This window comes from Myotis myotis, unplaced genomic scaffold, assembly GCF_014108235.1.
Source record: "Myotis myotis isolate mMyoMyo1 unplaced genomic scaffold, mMyoMyo1.p scaffold_m19_p_5, whole genome shotgun sequence".
Taxonomy (NCBI): domain Eukaryota; kingdom Metazoa; phylum Chordata; class Mammalia; order Chiroptera; family Vespertilionidae; genus Myotis; species Myotis myotis.
In genome coordinates this window covers 83,053,985-83,071,722 of record NW_023416357.1, presented here as the reverse complement: position 1 = coordinate 83,071,722, position 17,738 = coordinate 83,053,985, and the positions used below count along the sequence as shown (strand labels likewise).

Here is a 17,738-nt window from a genome sequence, read left to right as displayed (position 1 = left end):
AGTTATTACAATGTTATTGATTATACTAGAGGCCTTGTGCACCAATTCATGCACAGGTGGGATCCAGCCAGCCCGCCCATCCAGCCAGCCTGCCCAATCTGGGCCGATTGAGGCCGGGTCGGCAGGGGGTAGGGCAGCCGTGGGCAAACTACGGCCCGTGGGCCGGATCTGGCCCGTCTGAAATGAATAAAACTATTGAAAAAAAAGACCGTACCCTTTTATGTAATGATGTTTACTTGGAATTTATATTAGTTCACACAAACACTCCATCCATGCTTTTGTTCCGGCCCTCCGGTCCAGTTTAAGAACCCATTGTGGCCCTCGAGTCAAAAAGTTTGCTCACCCCTGGGGTAGGGGCTTTGAGAGGTTGGCCAGCTGGCCCCGCCCCTGATTGGGCCGTTTGCCTGGCTGCTGGTCACAGTGACCAGTTGTTCTGGTCATTCTGCTTGCTTGGCTTTTATATATATAGACTAGAGGCCCGGTACACAAAAATTTGTGCACTCGGGGGGGGGTCCCTCAGCCCAGCCTGTGCCCTCTCTTAGTCTGGGACCCCTCGGGGGATGTCCACCTGCTTGCTTAGGCCCACTCCCCGGGGGATCAGGCCTAAGCTGGCAGTCAGCCATCCCTCTGGCAGCCTGGGAGCCCTCAGGGGATGTCCACTTGCCAGCGGGGAGCAGGCCTAAGGTGCAGTCAGACATCCTTAGCGCTGCTGAGGAGGCTGGAGAGGCTCCCACCACCACCACTGTGCTGGCAGCCATCAGCATGGCTTGTGGCTGAGCAGAGCTCCCTTTGTGGGAGCGCACTGACCATCAGGGAGCAGCTCCTGCATTGAGCGTCTGCCCCCTGGTGGTCAGTGTGTATCATAGTGACCAGTCATTACCAGTTGTTCTGCTGTTTGGGTCAATTTGCATATTACCCTTTTATTATATAGGATAGAGGCCTGGTGCATGGGTTGGGGCCGGCTGGTTTGCCCCGAAGGGTGTCCCGGATCAGGGTGGGGGTCCCACTGGGGTGCCTGGCCAGCCTGGGTGAGGGGCTGAGGGCCATTTTCAGGCTGGCCATGCCCCCCAGCGACCCAAGCTCCCAGCCTCTCCTTTTTTTCTTTTTTTTTCTCAGATTTATTTATCTTCTATAACTGAAACTTTGTAGTCTTGAGCGGAGCCCAGGTCCAGCCAGGGCAGGCGGGAAGCTTGGCTTCCTCCATCGCCGGGGCAACCCAAGCCTCCTGCTCGCTCCAGCTCTGTGGCCACCGCCATCTTAGTTGGGTTAATTTGATCCTGATTGGCTGGTGGGCGTGGCTGGTGGGCGTGGCTTGAGCGTAGCAGAGGGATAGTTAATTTGCATGTTTCTCTTATATTATATAGGATTTCCTCTGTTGTACTTTTACCATCCCTGTGACCATTCCATAATTACCAATTTGTACTTAATTCCTCCACCTTTTTCACCCATCTCTCTAACCCCCTCCCATCTTTTAAAAACCCAGTCCCCCAACCCTCTTCCTCTCTGGGTACCCTCTTCTTCTCAGACTCTGTGTCTGAGTCTGTTTTGATTTTGTTTGTTTTGTTCTTTAGATTTCACATATCAGTGAAATCACATGGTATTTGTCTTTCTCTAAGCATAATACCCTCTAGGCCAGGGGTGGGCAAACTTTTTTTTTTTCAACTCATTGTGAATCTTTGTTTGAAAATAAGAAATGTCTTGCCCTGATCAGGTGGCTCAGTTTGTTGGAGCACTTTCCCATGAACCAAAAGATTGCAGGTTCGATGCCGCTCAGGGTTGGTACAGGAGGCGACTGATCAATCTCTCTCTCTCTCTCTAAAAATTCAAAAACAAACAAACACATATTCTTGGGTGAGGATTAAAAAAAGAAATGTCTTGTTAAAAATTTTTTCAAATTCCTCTCCACTCCCCAGGCTGCCCTTAATTCTAGGCCCTTATCAGCCCCCTCTTGGTTCCTAGCAAACACCTCCTGGTTTTCCTTCTGTCTTTGGTCTTGGCACCCACTAGTCCATCCAGAAAATTTTGAAGACACCAATTTTGCCCTCTTCTCCCTGTAATAACCAGTGGAGGTTCATCTCTGCTTGTTGGATTGAGCTGGCTGCCCCTCAAGGCCCAGACCTTTCCAGTCTTACTAGCTGCCTTTTTAAAAATATATTTTTTTTACTGATTTCAAAGAGGAAGGGAGAGGGAGAGATAGAAACATCAATGATGAGAGAGAATCATTGATTGGCTGCCTCCCGCATGCCCCCACAACCCGGGCATGTGCCCTTGACCAGAAATGAACCCGGGACCTCTCAGTCTGAAGGTCAAGGCTCTATCCACTAAGCCAAACCGGCTAGGGCTTACCTGCTACTTTTTATTTTGCTCATGCTCTGCCTCCCCAACAGCATCCCTCCTTCTCAGGTCTTTGCTGAGGCTGTCCCACACTCCAATTCCAGGACTACTCTTTCCCTTCTCCATTAACAGTAAAAGCCTATCTGAATTTCCCTTGATGCTAAGACTTTCCCCCTAACGACCAGGCCCCGCCCCTTGGGACGCGCCAACGATCAGGCCCCGCCCCTCGGGACGCTCAATGTTCAGGCCCCGCCCCTCGGACGCTCCAACGACCAGGCCCCGCCCCTCGGGAAGCTCCAGGCCCCGCCCTCGGGACCCTCAATGGTCAGGCCCCGCCTCTCGAGGTGCTTTAACGGTCAGGCCCCGCCCCGCGTGCGTGCGCGGCCCTGCGGAGACGTGCAGGCGCCCGCGTAGCCTGAAGCTGAGGTGGCAGCCCTCCGGCCAACATGGAGCTTCCACAGATGTCGGAGCTGATGGGAGTGTCGCTCTTGCTCGGGCTGCTGGCCCTGATGGCGACGGCGGCGGTAGCGCGGGGGTGGCTACGCGCAGAGGAGGAGACTAGCGGCCGGCCTGCCGGTTAGTGGGGCCGGGGCGGGCAGGGGCAGCCTGCGGCGACCTCGCTTCCGACTTCCCCGTGGTCCGACCTCCGGTCCAGGCTCGAGGGGGTGCCGGCTCCCCCTGGGCCTCCGTTTCTCCTCTTGAGGAATGAATGAGCTTCGCTTCCGACCAGAGATGCCGCCTGGCCGGGCTGGTCGCGCCCCTTCGGAAAGACTAGTGAGAACCTGGGCCCCACGCTGCCGCCTACTCGGTGGCCGAGGCCAAGCCACTCGGCCTTTTGAGTCTCAGCTTGTCCTCAGGTTGCTGCGAGATCGCTTCTAAACTCCCCCAAGCGCTCTACTTGTTCGTTATTTTATGAAAATGGGCGGGGAGGCGAGGGACGGGCCGACATTCGTTTGTAAGCACTCTGACTAGTTCCCTGATTTATTGTGTCCCTACGATCTCAGCAGGCTTTGGGGTCTTTTCCTTTAGGGAGTCCACTATGGGGCAATGGAGGAGAACATCTAAAAATGTAAGAGAAAAATAGAGTGTCATAGGTTTCCTAGAAGAGGTTAGTACTAGACACAGGAAACCCAGGGGTGGGAGTGGTCAGCCCTGCTGTCTTATTTATTTATTTTTGGTCGGGGGACGTCAAGGAAATCTTCAATGAGAGTAGGGAACACAAGAGTTGTGGTCTTAAGGCAAGCATGTCAAACTCAAAGGCCAACACGGGCCAAATGATCAAGGTTTAAGTTTACGTGGGCCGCAAAAAACCAAAAGCTCCAATTTTCATAGAAACGGAGGTTTATTTCGATAGAGACATGCTGAATACAAAGGGCTGAAATAAATGAGTAATCAGTAACAAACTGATTGTAGAACATTTTAATAAAAATTAATATTTTTTCTTGAGCATTAACTTACCAGACCCTGAATAACTGTCCAAATTAATAAGCGTGACGCAAGTAAACCTCTTTTTCTTGTTCTCCGAAAGCAAAACATTTCCTGTTGCGCACACCAAACAAGTCAGTCCAAGACTAATGACGTGGCAATCGGCTGCTAAAATATTCGCCGCTAGTATTAGTAGCGAGAAATGGTGCGCCTGCGTGTAAGGCGTGGAAGGGAAATGAATGCAATACGATTATAGCCATCAGCCATTAGCGAACGTTGTAGTTTGTTATTAATAATTATGTATAACAGGATATTGTAAAAATTAAGTTACGAAATTTTTATTAAAACGTTTCTTACGTATCGGCTGGGCCGCAAAAATATTCGTTGTGGGCCGAATGCGGCCCAAGTTTGACGTGCTTGTCTTAAGGCATAAGAGTTTGCCGGAGGCCAAGGAAGGAAAAACATTCCTGGCAATGACATCATGCACAAAGGCAAGGAGCCCTCAACAGCATTTGGTATGACTTGGGGGCTGGGGGGGGGGGGGGGGGGCGGTGTCCGTTAGTGGCTGGAGAGGTAAGCAGAGGGCAGATTGCAGCCATCTTTGCATTTGGGCCTCAGGAGTTTTTTTTCTTGTAGGAATTGAGGAGTGTCTGTCGTGACTGTTGGATCACTTTGCACCTGGCCTGGTTCTCAGTTAAATTAGCTATTTCATGCAAATGTGACTGGCACCATTTCTGGCGCAGGGTAACTCAGTGAGTGGTGACTGTCCCTCAGTTTTGAGTCCTTTGAGCCTTTAATGCTTGTGTTGGGTACTCTACTTGTCATTTTGTATATATTATCCAATTCTCACAACTTTAAGGAAACCAAGGCCCAGAGCAGTTGAGTAACTTACCAAGGTTCCGTTGTGCACATCATTCCCTATATAGGGCTGTCTGGTCAAGGATCTCCATTCCACTGGCATGCTGTGTACCCACTCAACCAGCCCCGAGTGGGTGCCTTTTCTAATTTGCATGGAGGTGCTGTATTGACTGACAGCAAGCAGCCTCCTCAAGGTCACAATCCAAAGCCTCCGATTTTGCCTGCAGCACTCTCTCTTGTTGAGGACAGGGGCCATATCTGGCCATCTCTTGTTGCTTCCCTCAATGCCTGGCCAATTATAGGTGGTTAGTAAATGCTTATTGAGTGAGGAATGGGTGGATGACGTGGCCCTTCCTTATAGGCCAAAAAGCAAATGGATTTCCACTTGACAAGTCCTCGAGATCCAAGAAGCAGAAACAGCAACAGCATATTCGTAAGGAGAAGCCTCAACAACACAACTTCACCCACCGTCTCCTGGCTGCAGCACTGAAGGTACATGGGTACCATGCACAACACACATACAGATTTTTCCTTTGTAGTATTCTGTGCATATTACTGACCCCTTGGTCTCTAACCAAAGTCAGTCTGGATGCCACATTCTGTCCCTTCTCATCACATCCCATCAGCATCTTGCTATTAATCCAGGCTATAGTGCCCTGGAGTCATGGCTGCACATTAGGGTTCCCCATCTGCCCAAGGGGTTCCTATTCACACTTCTTGCATACCTTCCCCCTAGAGCCACAGTGGGAACATATCTTGCATGGACTTTAGCAGCAATGGCAAGTACCTGGCCACCTGTGCAGATGACCGCACCGTCCGCATCTGGAGCACAAAGGACTTCCTACAGCGGGAGCACCGCAGCATGAGGGCCAATGTGGAGCTGGACCATGCCACCCTGGTGCGCTTCAGCCCTGACTGCAGGTGGGACAGGATGGAGCCTCAGGTTTGCCTGTAGAAGCCCAGTCCCAAGTTTATGGCTTTCCCAAATCTGGTTTGGGATAGTGAGGGCGGGGACTCAGGGTCTCCCTTTGAGTAGCAGAAAGAGAGCATCCAGACAGATTGAGCACTGCTTGGGGCTCCCCAGAGGGTTATGCTGCTGTATAGCAAGGAAGCAACTTGGGAAGTAGCAAGGTCTGGCTTCCAGATTAGTCTTGGAAGCTATAATGATTTTCAAAGCCCTAGAGAAACTAAATGAACAAAAGCTATTAAAAGTCTATCTTATGAGGAGTTTTAAGAGATTTTGAACCAAGGGGTAAAATTGTAAGGCTGGATTATAGGGCATGAGGGGAGGTCTTGATTTTCTTCAGAATCTAGCATAGGACCTGGCATACATAGGACTATGTTCAAATGAATGAATTACTTACTTGTCTGCCACCTGTCTTTAGAGCCTTCATTGTCTGGCTGGCCAATGGCGATACCCTCCGTGTCTTCAAGATGACCAAGCGAGAGGATGGGGGATATACCTTCACAGCCACCCCAGAGGACTTTCCTAAAAAGCACAAGGCACCTGTCATCAACATTGGCATTGCTGACACAGGTAAGAGACGTTCAGAGGGTGGACCTTGCCCAAGGCAGGAGGGCATGGCCCTAGTTATATGTGCTGAATGAGTTAATGCTGCCTTTCAGCATTTTGCTCAGCCCCAGCATGATAAAGAGGCTCTGTGTTCTCCTGGAGTCTGGGAGCCATAGTAAATCTCTAGGGAAGGCAGGTAAGAGCCACATTCTTTAGCAAAATCTTTATCTGTGTTGACCCTTGGCCCTGGAGGGGAGCAAGGATACTTTGGGCAGCAGAGGCCTTGATAAGATGTCTCCTTAGAGATTGATAATTGGTCAAGTAATTGACCTCAGCTTATGTCACTCCTCACTCCTCAGGAAAGTTCATCATGACTGCTTCCAGTGACACAACTGTCCTCATCTGGAATCTGAAAGGTCGGGTGTTGTCTACCATTAACACCAACCAGATGAACAATGCACATGCTGCTATATCCCCTTGTAGCAGGTGAGGAAGGAGGGACTTTGGCATCTGGGATGGGTAGAGGATGGGGCTGGGGGGTGGGGACAGAGCAGTGAGCCAGCTATAAATAATGGAAAGAGCATACAGTGTGGAATCAGGACACCTAGATTTAAGGCCTAGTCTCTCTTTCTTCATCTATCGTTTTTAGATGGGAGTACTATGTATCTTATAGCATGGCTATGTAGGTAAACTGAGATGTGTATAAAAGCACTTTAAAAAGATAATGTTATTTAGGTGTAAGATTATTAAATTTCTCAAGGAAGAGGCTTAATTGATTTGTAGAAACAAGATGCCCTTAAAATTAAGTTTTAAAGGAACCCGGCTTATATGGCAGGTTTGTGGCCTCATGTGGCTTCACCCCAGATGTCAAAGTTTGGGAAGTCTGCTTTGGGAAAAAAGGTGACTTCCAAGAGGTTGTACGAGCCTTTGAACTGAAGGGTCACTCAGCAGCTGTCCACTTCTTTGCTTTCTCCAATGACTCCCGGAGGTAAGTTCTCTCTGATTTCTTACCAGTAGCTCTCAGCCCTTCTTGGTAAACAGGGTCTTTCCGGCTATCTCTGCAGCAGCTCTAAAGTGGGTGGGGTGCCTGACCCTCACTCAGCGGGAAGTAGACATAGCAGTGAAGTTGGCTTCCTAGTTGGAGCTCTTAGTGCTGCCCAAGTGCTCTCTCCTCCAGGGTGTGTTGGCACTAGAGTTGTGATTTTCTATGCTGCAGGATGGCCTCTGTCTCCAAGGATGGTACATGGAAACTGTGGGACACAGATGTGGAATACAAGCAGCAGCAGGACCCCTACTTGCTGAGGACAGGCCGCTTTGAAGAGGCGAGCACCATCCCCTGCCGCCTGGCACTGTCCCCTGATGCTCAGGTCTTGGCTTTGGCCAGTGGCAGCAGTATTCATCTCTACAATACCCGGCGGGGTGAGAAAGAAGAGTGCTTTGAGCAGGTCCATGGGGAATGTATCACTGACTTGTCCTTTGATATCACTGGTCGACTTCTGGCCTCCTGTGGGGACCGAGCAGTGCGGCTGTTTCATAACTCCCCTGGCCATCGGGCAGTGGTAGAAGAAATGCAGAGCCTCCTGAAACGGACCTCCAATGAGAGCACCCGCCGGAGGCTGCAACAGCAGCTAACCCAGGCCCAGGAGGCCCTGAAGAGCCTGGGTGCCTTGAAGAAATGACTCTGAAGGGTGTAGCAGGAAGGATCTGGCCTTCTGTTGCCACCACTGCTGCCACTTTTCTTCCCAGGTACTCACCAGCTGGAAACCTTTTGAAAGGGTATCCTGTATTTTTTAATGGTGGCCCCTCTACCCCCCACCCCCACCCCCCCCTTCCATTGAAGCTGTTCTTGCCTATTTGATCTCTCTCTTCTTGCTGGTTGACTCCTAGCCTTACTTGATCTCCCAACATAATGACCAAGGTGCTTTCTCCTGAGCCCAAGGGGCAGAATCTGTCTTCACTGGTCATTGAGGAGAGTGGTAAATAGAAGAGACAGGAAACATGGTCTTTGACCTTCTGGTACCCAATGAAGTTTGTAATTTTAGAGGCAAAACCTAAAGAATGCCCAAGTACTGCCCTGGCCGGTATTTCTCATTGGTTAGAGCGTTGGCTCGGATTTAATTCCTAATAAAGGGCACGTACCTGGGTTGCAGGTTTGATCCCCAACCACAGTCAGGAATGTGCAGGAGGCAACCAATCGATGTGTCTCTCTCACATCAGTGTTTCACTCTCTCTCTTTCTTTCCCTCTGTCCTCTTCTCTTCCCCTCTCTCCCTCCCGTTGTCCACTTTCTCTTTATAAAATAATCAATGGGCCCAGCCAGTGTGGCTCTGTGGTTGAGCGTCAACCTATGAACCAGGAGGTCACGGTTCAATTCCTGGTCAGGGTACATGCCCAGGTTGCGGGCTCCACCCCCAGTGGCGGGGGGGTGGGCATGCAGGAGGCAGCTGATCAATGATTTTCATCATTGATGTTTCTCTTCCTTCCTCTCTGAAATCAATAAAAATGTATTTAAAAAAAAAAATCCTCAGGTGAGGATTAACAACGACAACAAAAAAAGTAAGTAAGGGATTTCATTCTGTGCCTGTTATTTGTAAAATGGAGAATAACCTTTTGACCTCCTTACAAAGATGTTGTGGGGATATGAGAGTATGTATAAAGTCCTTAGATTTGGAAGAAAAGTAGAAAAGAGTAGTTAGTATATGTTATGTGTTGTCCAATATCATTTATTAACTAATGGGTGAAAGTGAGTCTCAAATACCATAGTTTGAAACTAAATTAGGAAGAAACACTTGGGAAGGTGAAGTTTCTGGGATCATATGTTTTGTATCTGGTTGTATGGAGGAATCATAGAATCCCAAAATGGAGTCTTCTTTTTCAGAAGGTTATATCCTGTTAGAGGGGACCCCTTTTCAGTTCATTAAACATTTGAGTACCTACTCTGCCCACCACAGCTCAAGGCACTGGAGATAAGTATAAATAAGACATGATCTCTTCTATCAAAGGTGGTTGGTGGGAGAGCAGTACACTTGTCTAATAGTACTTAATATTAAGTGCTTTTTGTTAGTTTATTCGTAGCTGCAGAAGGCTGTTGTAAAATAAATGCTAAGAGAGAGGATTGAGCCAGGACAGAGGCAGTGTATTTGAAGTTGAAGGGATAGATTTGATAAGAGATTAGATATTTAGAAGTTTGAATTTTGGAGTTTAAGGACTGCTTGGATGTGGGATGTAAAATAAAGGAAATGAGAATTCTAGGAAGACTTGAGTCTCAGTAAAACTTACTCATCTAAAATCAAATTCTTATTTCCTCTCTTTAAAACTGGGACCTCTCTTACCCCCAATTCACATAAATGTTTGAGCAAGCCCCAGCCTTGGAGTTATCATTATTCCCTTTAGTTACTCCTTCCACCCCACTACCACTGCTACCATCCACTTACAAAAAAACTCTTTTGGCTATATTCCAGATTATATTATATCCTGAATTTGTTATTTCTATCCATCTTTTCTGTTACCATCCTGGTCCCAGCTACTGTCACCTACTGGATAATATAGCTTCCCCATTGGTCTCCCTGCTTCTTTTCTTGTTTCACTAAATCACTTTTCCACATAGCAGAGTGATCTTTTGAAAATGTAAACTGATCACATTGTTTCCCAGTTAAAACCCTCCCATCGCACTTGGAATAAAATCGAAAATTCTCACCATGGCCCACAAGGTCCTATGTAATCTGGCTTTTTCCTTCCTGTGTGTTCTTTATACAACTTTCTCAACCACCCAACCTTGTTGTTCCTCAACCAAGCCAAATTATTTCCAGCCTTAAGGGGGACTTGTGCCTATGCTGTTCCCTCTGCTTGGAAGCATTTTTCTTTTCTGTTGGCTGACTTGTCATGTTTGTCATAATTCAGGTCTCAGTTAAATTACACTTCAGAGAGACCCTCCCTAATCACCCAGTCTGAAGTAGCCCTTTCCACCAATCATATAACATCCATCATATTAAGTTATTTTATTATTTTTTATTTCTGAGTGCTATCTGAAATTATCTTGTTTGGATATTTGTTTGCTTCAGGAATTTCAATTTAAATGTTTATGGATGTCAAGTGGGTAATGTAGATGCATGAATTGGTGTTTCTGGGTGTAAGACAATAGGAAATAGTAGGGACCTAAGTGATCCCTAGAGGGCATGTATACTGGGTAAGGGACAGTGGTGGCTGCTAGTTATTCAGGAATCTAGCAGAAATTGCCTGTTTCAGAGAAGCTAGAAGTTGACAGATTATTATAAAGAGAAAAAAATTAAGCACGGTATGGACCAAACAAAACACTAATATGAGCCAGATGCAGCCCACCAGTCTCTTATTAGCAGCTTCTGGATTGTTCATTAACCCACTGGAATGTGAACTCCACAAAGGCAGACTCCTTGTCTGTCTGATTTGCTCTATATCCCAAACACAGTACCTGGGACAGAATAAGCTCTCAATAAATGAACTCAAACCAGGGCAATTGACAGAAATGTCAATATCTTCTGTAACTGTCCTCCCACTTCAGATTTCCACTCTGGTTCTATGTTCATAATAACAAATTTCTGATTGATAATGCTATGCACATGGGTCCTAGTGAATATTAGCTTTCTGATTGTCAGAAGAATAAAGACTAAAATACTTCTTTGCCGAAACCGGTTTGGCTCAGTGGATAGAGCGTAGGCCTGCGGACTGAAAGGTCCCAGGTTCGATTCCGGTCAAGGGCATGTACCTGGGTTGCGGGCATATCCCCAGTAGGAGATGTGCAGGAGGCAGCTGATCGATGTTTCTCTCTCATCGATGTTTCTAACTCTCTATCTCTCTCCCTTCCTCTCTGTAAAAAATCAATAAAATATATTTAAAAAAAAATAAGTAAATAAAATAAAATACTTCTTTCGTATCTACTTGGCTCTGATCTTACTCTCATTGTATATCCAGGAAGGGAAGTGACCATAGAATGTTGAGTTACTGAAGTCAGAACCTTCTGGTTTCAGTTGGATCATTGACTGATTTCAGACCTTGAGGAGGTAGATTATTTGGCCTCTCTGAGTTTGTTCCCTCATCTGTAAAATGGGAATAAGTCTTGTCCTGTGTTTCTAATGAGCTGAGTGAAAGCACTACAAGAAGTCATTACATAGACTTCCTGAGGGCAGAAAGCTCCTCTCACTAAAAATGAGCCTTCTTTTCTTGTAAGTATGGAGAAAGTGTCTGGATATTAATGTAGAGCAGAGGCCACTGTGTTATTTTGATCAAATATCCTTGTGTATGAAGGCAGCATTAATATTTTACTATTACTATTTCAACTTCTGTGGTTTTGAAGTTTTTCAAAATAAAAAGTTGGGGAATATTAGAAATGGTGGTATATAGCCTATTTTTATCAGTTATCAAAAATAGAAAATATATTTAAGCCACAAGTGTATATTTAAAAGCCTATTGATAGTCTTGGTCAGTTTCCATTAAGATAATTATATTCATATTTAAAGATTGTTCTATAATTGGAGATTATAGAGGCTAAGCAGGAAGCACATACAAATATGATGAGTTCTCAGTAAGGTAGGTTACTTCATAGAGTGCTAGATAGACCCAGCACTGTTCTAAGTTGGCCCCATATCTAGGAACTTAACTTGGGGATTCGTGTACTCTACAAAATTCCAAAAATATGGGTCTTCCTAGTGAGCAGGGCTTTGTTTCAGCCCACAGCTCTTCAGGCTGAGGCCCATGAATGGACACAGGTTGGCATTGCAAAAACAGCCACAGCACCTGAAAGCTTGGTTCATACACACAAAATTGTGAATGTCTTCTGAGATTGTGACTACCTCTCCAAGTCTTCATTTTAGGCTGTCAACTTCCAGAGCTCAGGGCAGTTGGAGAATGAGTGTAGTTTCTACTTGCTTTCTATTCATTATACAAACCCAGTTTGAGCCCATTTGCACTTTCTTGATCATGTTAGTGTTTTTGGCAGAATGCACAGGAGAACAATCAGCCAGCACTCTAAGGGAGGAAAGTTTAACCTTTATTTCGCAGATCTGCTAGTCCAGGGGAAATTCCGGATCCAAAGCCTGAACTCAACTCGTGGGTGGCTCTGACCAATATATCTCCTGTGGTGGGCCCCTGAGGATCCCCACAGCTCTGCCCAAGTCAGTCTTTGCGGGGCCTTGGGAGCATGCTCCGCAGCTCCGCCCAAGTCAGCTGTGGCAGGCCCTGGGGTTAGGCTCTGCAGCTCTGCCCAAGTTAGTCAGAGTGGGGAAGTAAGACTACAGTTTTAACCAGATACTGAGCTAGGTTGCAAGGCCCCTCATTTTCCTTTTCAGTTCCCCCTCTTGTTCCACAAGCTATTCTTAGCCTTGGGAATTATAAAAGACTCAGGAATTGGGGATAAGATGGACAACTGCTCTAGCTACTTCCTGCTGATCAGGGGCAATGAAAAGGGGTTCAGTATCTCGAGTCTCCCCCATCTTCCCCAAGGGGGTTGTCGGAGTAGCAAGGGCAGAGAAGTTCTCCTCCTGGTACCAGTCTGGGGTTCCGGTGACACTTGTGTAAAGACAGAATAAAACTGTTAGAAAAAAACCAAAAACAATAATTATCCAGATAGGAGGGGATAAGGAGATTCAGGTTGGTCAGCGGATCCGCTGTCTTCTTGAAGATGATCTACAGGAGGTGGTTTAGGTCAGAGGTCACCTTCCACTCTGGATGCTGATTGTCCAGCTGGTGGGCTGCTTTTACCCAGGAGTGGTGGATCCAGGTGTTCAGTCCTGCAACTTTGAGAGCTGAGGGGATGGTTAGTATGACTGGAAAAGGTCCTTCTTAGTTGGCTTAAGGCAGCGGTTCTCAACCTGTGAGTCGCGACCCCTTTGGGGGTTGAACAACCCTTTCACAGGGGTCGCCTAAATACATCCTGCATATTAGATATTTACATTACGATTCATAACAGTAGCAAAATTACAGTTATGAAGTAGCAACAAAAATAATTTTATGGTTGGGGGTCACCACAACATGAGGAGCTGTATTAAAGGGTCACGGCATTAGGAAGGTTGAGAACCACTGGCTTAAGGGGTTCCTTTTTCCAATCTTTTACCCAAACCTGGTCCCCGGGCTTGTGAGGGTGCACAGCTGTTCCTAGAGAGATGGGCAATCGATCATTAACCCATCTGTGGACTTCAAGGATAGTTTTCCCAAGTCCTTGTACCTGTTTCTGAATTTCTGAGTTCCCTATTTCCCCCAAATCTCCCTTTGGCTGAATTAAGGGAGGGGGTCTGCCATATAGAATTTCAAATGGAGAGAACCCTACCTTGGCTCTCGGGGCACAGCACCCCCGCAGGAGAAGATATCTGTCCAGGGTAAGTTTGTTTCCTGGCATAGCATAGCCATAGCCTGCTTGAGAGTCCAGTTCATGCATTCTACTTTTCCTGAACTCTGGGGCCTGTAGGCTGTATGTAAGTTCCACTTAATTCCTAAGGCCTTAGCTACCTGCTGTACTACCTCAGCTATAAAGGCTGGGCCATTATCTGACCCTATTGTTAATTGCATTCCATACCATGGAATTATGTAATGCCTTAGTGACTTCTCTTGCCTTCTCCATGCGGGTAGGATATGCCTCAACCCAGCCTGAAAAGGTGCAGACAAAAACTAAAAGATATTTACTTCCTTTACTAGGCCCTATTTCTGTAAAGTCTACCTCTAGATCTTCAAAGGGAGCCTGCCCACAGCACTGAATTCCTATCGGTCCTACAGGATCCTGCCTTGCATTGTTCTGTGCACAGAGGAGGCAGTGCTGAGAGACCAAGGCGCATAAGGCAGAGACGGGCAATTAGATCTTCTAGAGCAGGGGTGGGCAAACTTTTTGACTCGAGGGCCACAATGGGTTCTTAAACTGGACCGGAGGGCCGGAACAAAAGCATGGATGGAGTGTTTGTGTGAACTAATATAAATTCAAAGTAAACATCATTACATAAAAGGGTACGGTCTTTTTTTTTTTTAGTTTTATTCATTTCAAACGGGCCGAATCCGGCCCGCGGGCTGTAGTTTGCCCACGGCTGTTCTAGAGCCATCTTCCCTAAGTGGGTAAATTCATGCTGCTGGAGGACTACTCTATGAGCTAACTGTTACAACAGCATGGGGCACTTTAACATTTAAGTTCTGTCTCAGAGTGAGCTTGTCTGCCTCTTTGACTAATAAGGCTGTGGCTGCAAGAGCCCTGAGGCATGGGGGCCACCCAGAGGCAACTGGGTCAATCTGGAGAGGTAGACAACTGGCCTCTGCCAGGGTCCCAACTCCTGAGTCAGAACTCCTAGGGCTACCCCGTCTTTGTCTTTATGGTCACGAAGGCTTTTTCCTGTTCAGGACCCCAGTTAATGGGTGCCTTTTCCTCTCCTTTTAAGGCTTCAGAGAGGGGCTTAGCTAGATCTGAGACTCCTGGGATCCAAATTCGACAGAACCCTGCTGCCCCTAGGAATTCCTGAATCTGTCGCTGGGTGCTGGGGACTGGTATGGCACAAACTGCCTGTTTTTTTCAGTCCCTAGTCTTCGTTTCCCTTGGGTAATTCGGAAACCTAGGTATTTGACTTCACTCTGACAGATTTGAGCCTTCCTTTTGGACACCCATAACCTGTTTCAGTTAAGAGTCTTAGAAGGGTTCGTGTTCCTTCCCAACACTGAGTTCACATGGAGCTAACCAGTAGGAGATCATCTACATATTGGAGTAGAACACACCCCACGTACTGTCCTGGAAATTTGGACAAATCTGCTGCTAGTGCTCCACTAAAAAGAGTTGGGGAGTTCTTGAACCCTGTGACAGTCTGGTCCAGGTGAACTATTCCTTAGCCCCTGTGGTTGGGTTTTCCCACTCAAAGGCAAACAGGGCTGACTGGAGGGTGCCAGTTGAAGGTAGAAAAAGGCATCTTTTAGATCTAGACATGTAAAGCATTCTGCTTCTGACAGAATGAGTACCAGGAGGGTGTATGGATTCAGCAGCACCGAATGCAGGGTATAACGGCCTCATTAACAGCCCGCAGGTCTTGTACCGGGTGGTAATCATTGGTCCCAGGCTTCTTAACAGGTAAGAGAAGGGTGTTCCATGGAGACTGACACCACTTAAGAAGTCCCCATTGAAGCAGTCATTCTGGGTGGCCCTGAATACTTAGGTGTGCATTCCTTGGAATTGGATACTGTGCCCCAGGCTTCAGGTCAATCAGTGTGCACTTAGCCAGGCCCGGGGGATTTCCTTCTGCCCAGACCAGTGGGAATTCCTTCTCTATTTCAGGCTCTAATGGTGAGTCCTTTGACTGGGAGGTATAAAGTCTCCATTCTTCCTCCCTAGGCACTGCTAAAGACAGGATCATTGGAGAGGTTTCCTCACCTAAGTGCAGTTGTGCTGAGCCATCCGGGGCAAAAGTGATTTCTGCTCTCATTTTGGCTAAAAGGTTTCTGCCCATTAGAGGGACTGGGCAATCTGGCAAGTGCAGGAATTCATGAAACACCTGGTGGCTGCCCAACTGACATTGGCAGGGGTGGCACAATGGTCTGTAGGTGTGGTCCCTGGTAGCTCCACTAAATGATAACTTCCCATCCTGAGAGGTGAGCTACTTTCTGAGTAACTATCGAGTGCTCTGCCCCTCGGTATCAACCATAAAGTTCATAGTCTGGCCCCCAGTTTTCATTTTGACCATGGGCTCATGGGGCCCCACTTGGAAAGAGCCCAGTCTGTCCTAGTTGGAGTCAGCTGCTGCCAGTCCGATGAGGTCTGCCTCAGGCGGCTCTGGCCGATAACGACTGGGTGGTTTGGATGCCCTTGCCTGCTTTTTCTGGCAGCTCAGACATTCATTCTTTCGGTGTCCTAATTCTTTACAATAGGCACACTAGTCCCGTTTAAGATCCATCCTTCCTTTGCCTGACTTGGCTCCTTGCTGTCTCCCTTTCCTTTTCTGGGAGCTAGCTTCTAGAACAGTCACACCAATCAGAGTTGCTTTTCTTTTTAGTTTCTCCTCAGCCTCCTTTTTAGCTGCGTTGTCCTGATTAATGAAAACCTTGTTTGCTATTTCTAGTAGATTTGTTGCATTCTTTCCCACAAATCCTCAAGCTTCTGTAGCTTTCTCCTTATGTCTGGCTGAGCCTGACTAATGAAGGCTGCATTGACCATAGTTTGATTCTCTGAGGCCTCTGGGTCAAAGGGAGTGTAAACTCAATATGCTTCACAGAGTTTCTCATAAAAGGCTGCGGGACTTTCATCAGGACTCTGGAAAACCTCAAAGGTCTTGGCCATATTAGTTGGTTTCTTGACCCCCAGCCGAGAGACTCTGGAGGAAGGCCAGCCGATATCTCTCTAATCTGGCCCTCCTGGCCTCCAAATTCGGGTCCCATTTGGGTTCCACATCTGGGATAGCCTCCCTGGCCCATTTGTCTGTGTCTAATGTCCCTGGTGGGGCCTAAGTCTGGAGCCATTTCCAAGCTTCTGTTATTATTCTTATGGACTCCTCAGTGTTAAAAAGCATGAGAAGGAGTTGCTTGCATTTGGCCCAGGTGGGCTTATGGGTCTGAAAAATTGACTAGGGAAGGTCAACCATTGCTTGAGGTTTTTCATAATAAGCAGGAGTGTGATGCTTCCAATTTAAGAGATCAGTTGTAGTGAAAGGCTGGTAGTAAAAGACCAATACCCCCTCTTGTGGGGTCCCATTTTCTCCAATTATATGAGGACCCTGCATTTCTCAGAGAGGCATCTGGAAAGCCAGGAGTGGTTTGGGTCCCCAATCAGCTGAGCACAAACATCATCCAACTGGCTCTGGAAAGTCTGGTTGGGGGGAGATGAAGGAGGTGGTGTGTTTAAGCTTCCCTGACTAGGCAAAGGGGCACTGGGTGCTGCTTGAGGCATGTATGGAGGTGGTAGAACTGGCAGGGCTTCCTCAGGGGATTCCTGCAGAATAGGAGGCTTATTATCCTTCTGAGTGGCCTGCCCTTTTTCCTTATATACACAAAACCAGATCCAAAGCAGCTTAAGCTCTGCTATTTCTAGCCTCTGGTCTATATAAGGGAACTGGTCGGATGACCTGGTTCTCCTGTGCTAATTCTGTGAACATTCCTGATCATGGGGACATCCAATGTGCCCTCCGGTGGCCATCCTACTCCAAAGGATGGCCAGTCTATTTCACACATCCTTTTTAACTCCCGGGGGACTAGTTTTACCACCTAGTCCCTGATAAACCCCTTTTTAAATTCCTTAACGTACATTCTAAGACAGTAGAGTTTGAGGAGGAGCTATTACCCATGTTGCAGGGATGGACCGGGTTGCCTCCTTTAAAAGCAAAACAAAACACACAAACAAACCTGAATAAAAAAACTACTAGTAATCAAAATAAGGCTTATTTTTTTAACTTCATTTGTCCTTGGGTATGGACAGCAAATGACACTAATCAGATTTCTATCAGTCTCCCTAAGTACACTGACCAAAGCTATTTAACCTCTGTTTAGGGAGGCAAAATGCAAATAATTTACTCCCAAGTGTCCTTGGTTTAGGGAAAACAAGATTTACAAGATGGCTCCAATGTCCTTGATTTAGGGAAGATAGGATTTACAAGATGGCTCCAATTTGCTATTTAACCTCTCAGTTT

The 17,738-nt window shown here is 47.1% G+C and overlaps 1 protein-coding gene across 1 annotated transcript in view; it reads left to right on the top strand.

Annotated features, from left to right (window-relative positions):
- Positions 1–2,719: 2,719 nt before the first annotated feature.
- The window catches only part of TBL2 (transducin beta like 2), a 23,980-nt gene continuing 8,961 nt past the window's right edge, over positions 2,720–17,738 (top strand). The window contains exons 1-7 of the mRNA XM_036308848.1: positions 2,720–2,910; positions 4,979–5,109; positions 5,354–5,538; positions 6,003–6,154; positions 6,490–6,616; positions 6,966–7,118; positions 7,347–7,876. Of these exons, the coding sequence (XP_036164741.1) occupies positions 2,781–2,910; positions 4,979–5,109; positions 5,354–5,538; positions 6,003–6,154; positions 6,490–6,616; positions 6,966–7,118; positions 7,347–7,809 (1,341 nt within the window). The 5' untranslated portion in view covers positions 2,720–2,780 and the 3' untranslated portion in view covers positions 7,810–7,876. The remainder of the gene's footprint in view (positions 2,911–4,978; positions 5,110–5,353; positions 5,539–6,002; positions 6,155–6,489; positions 6,617–6,965; positions 7,119–7,346; positions 7,877–17,738) is intronic.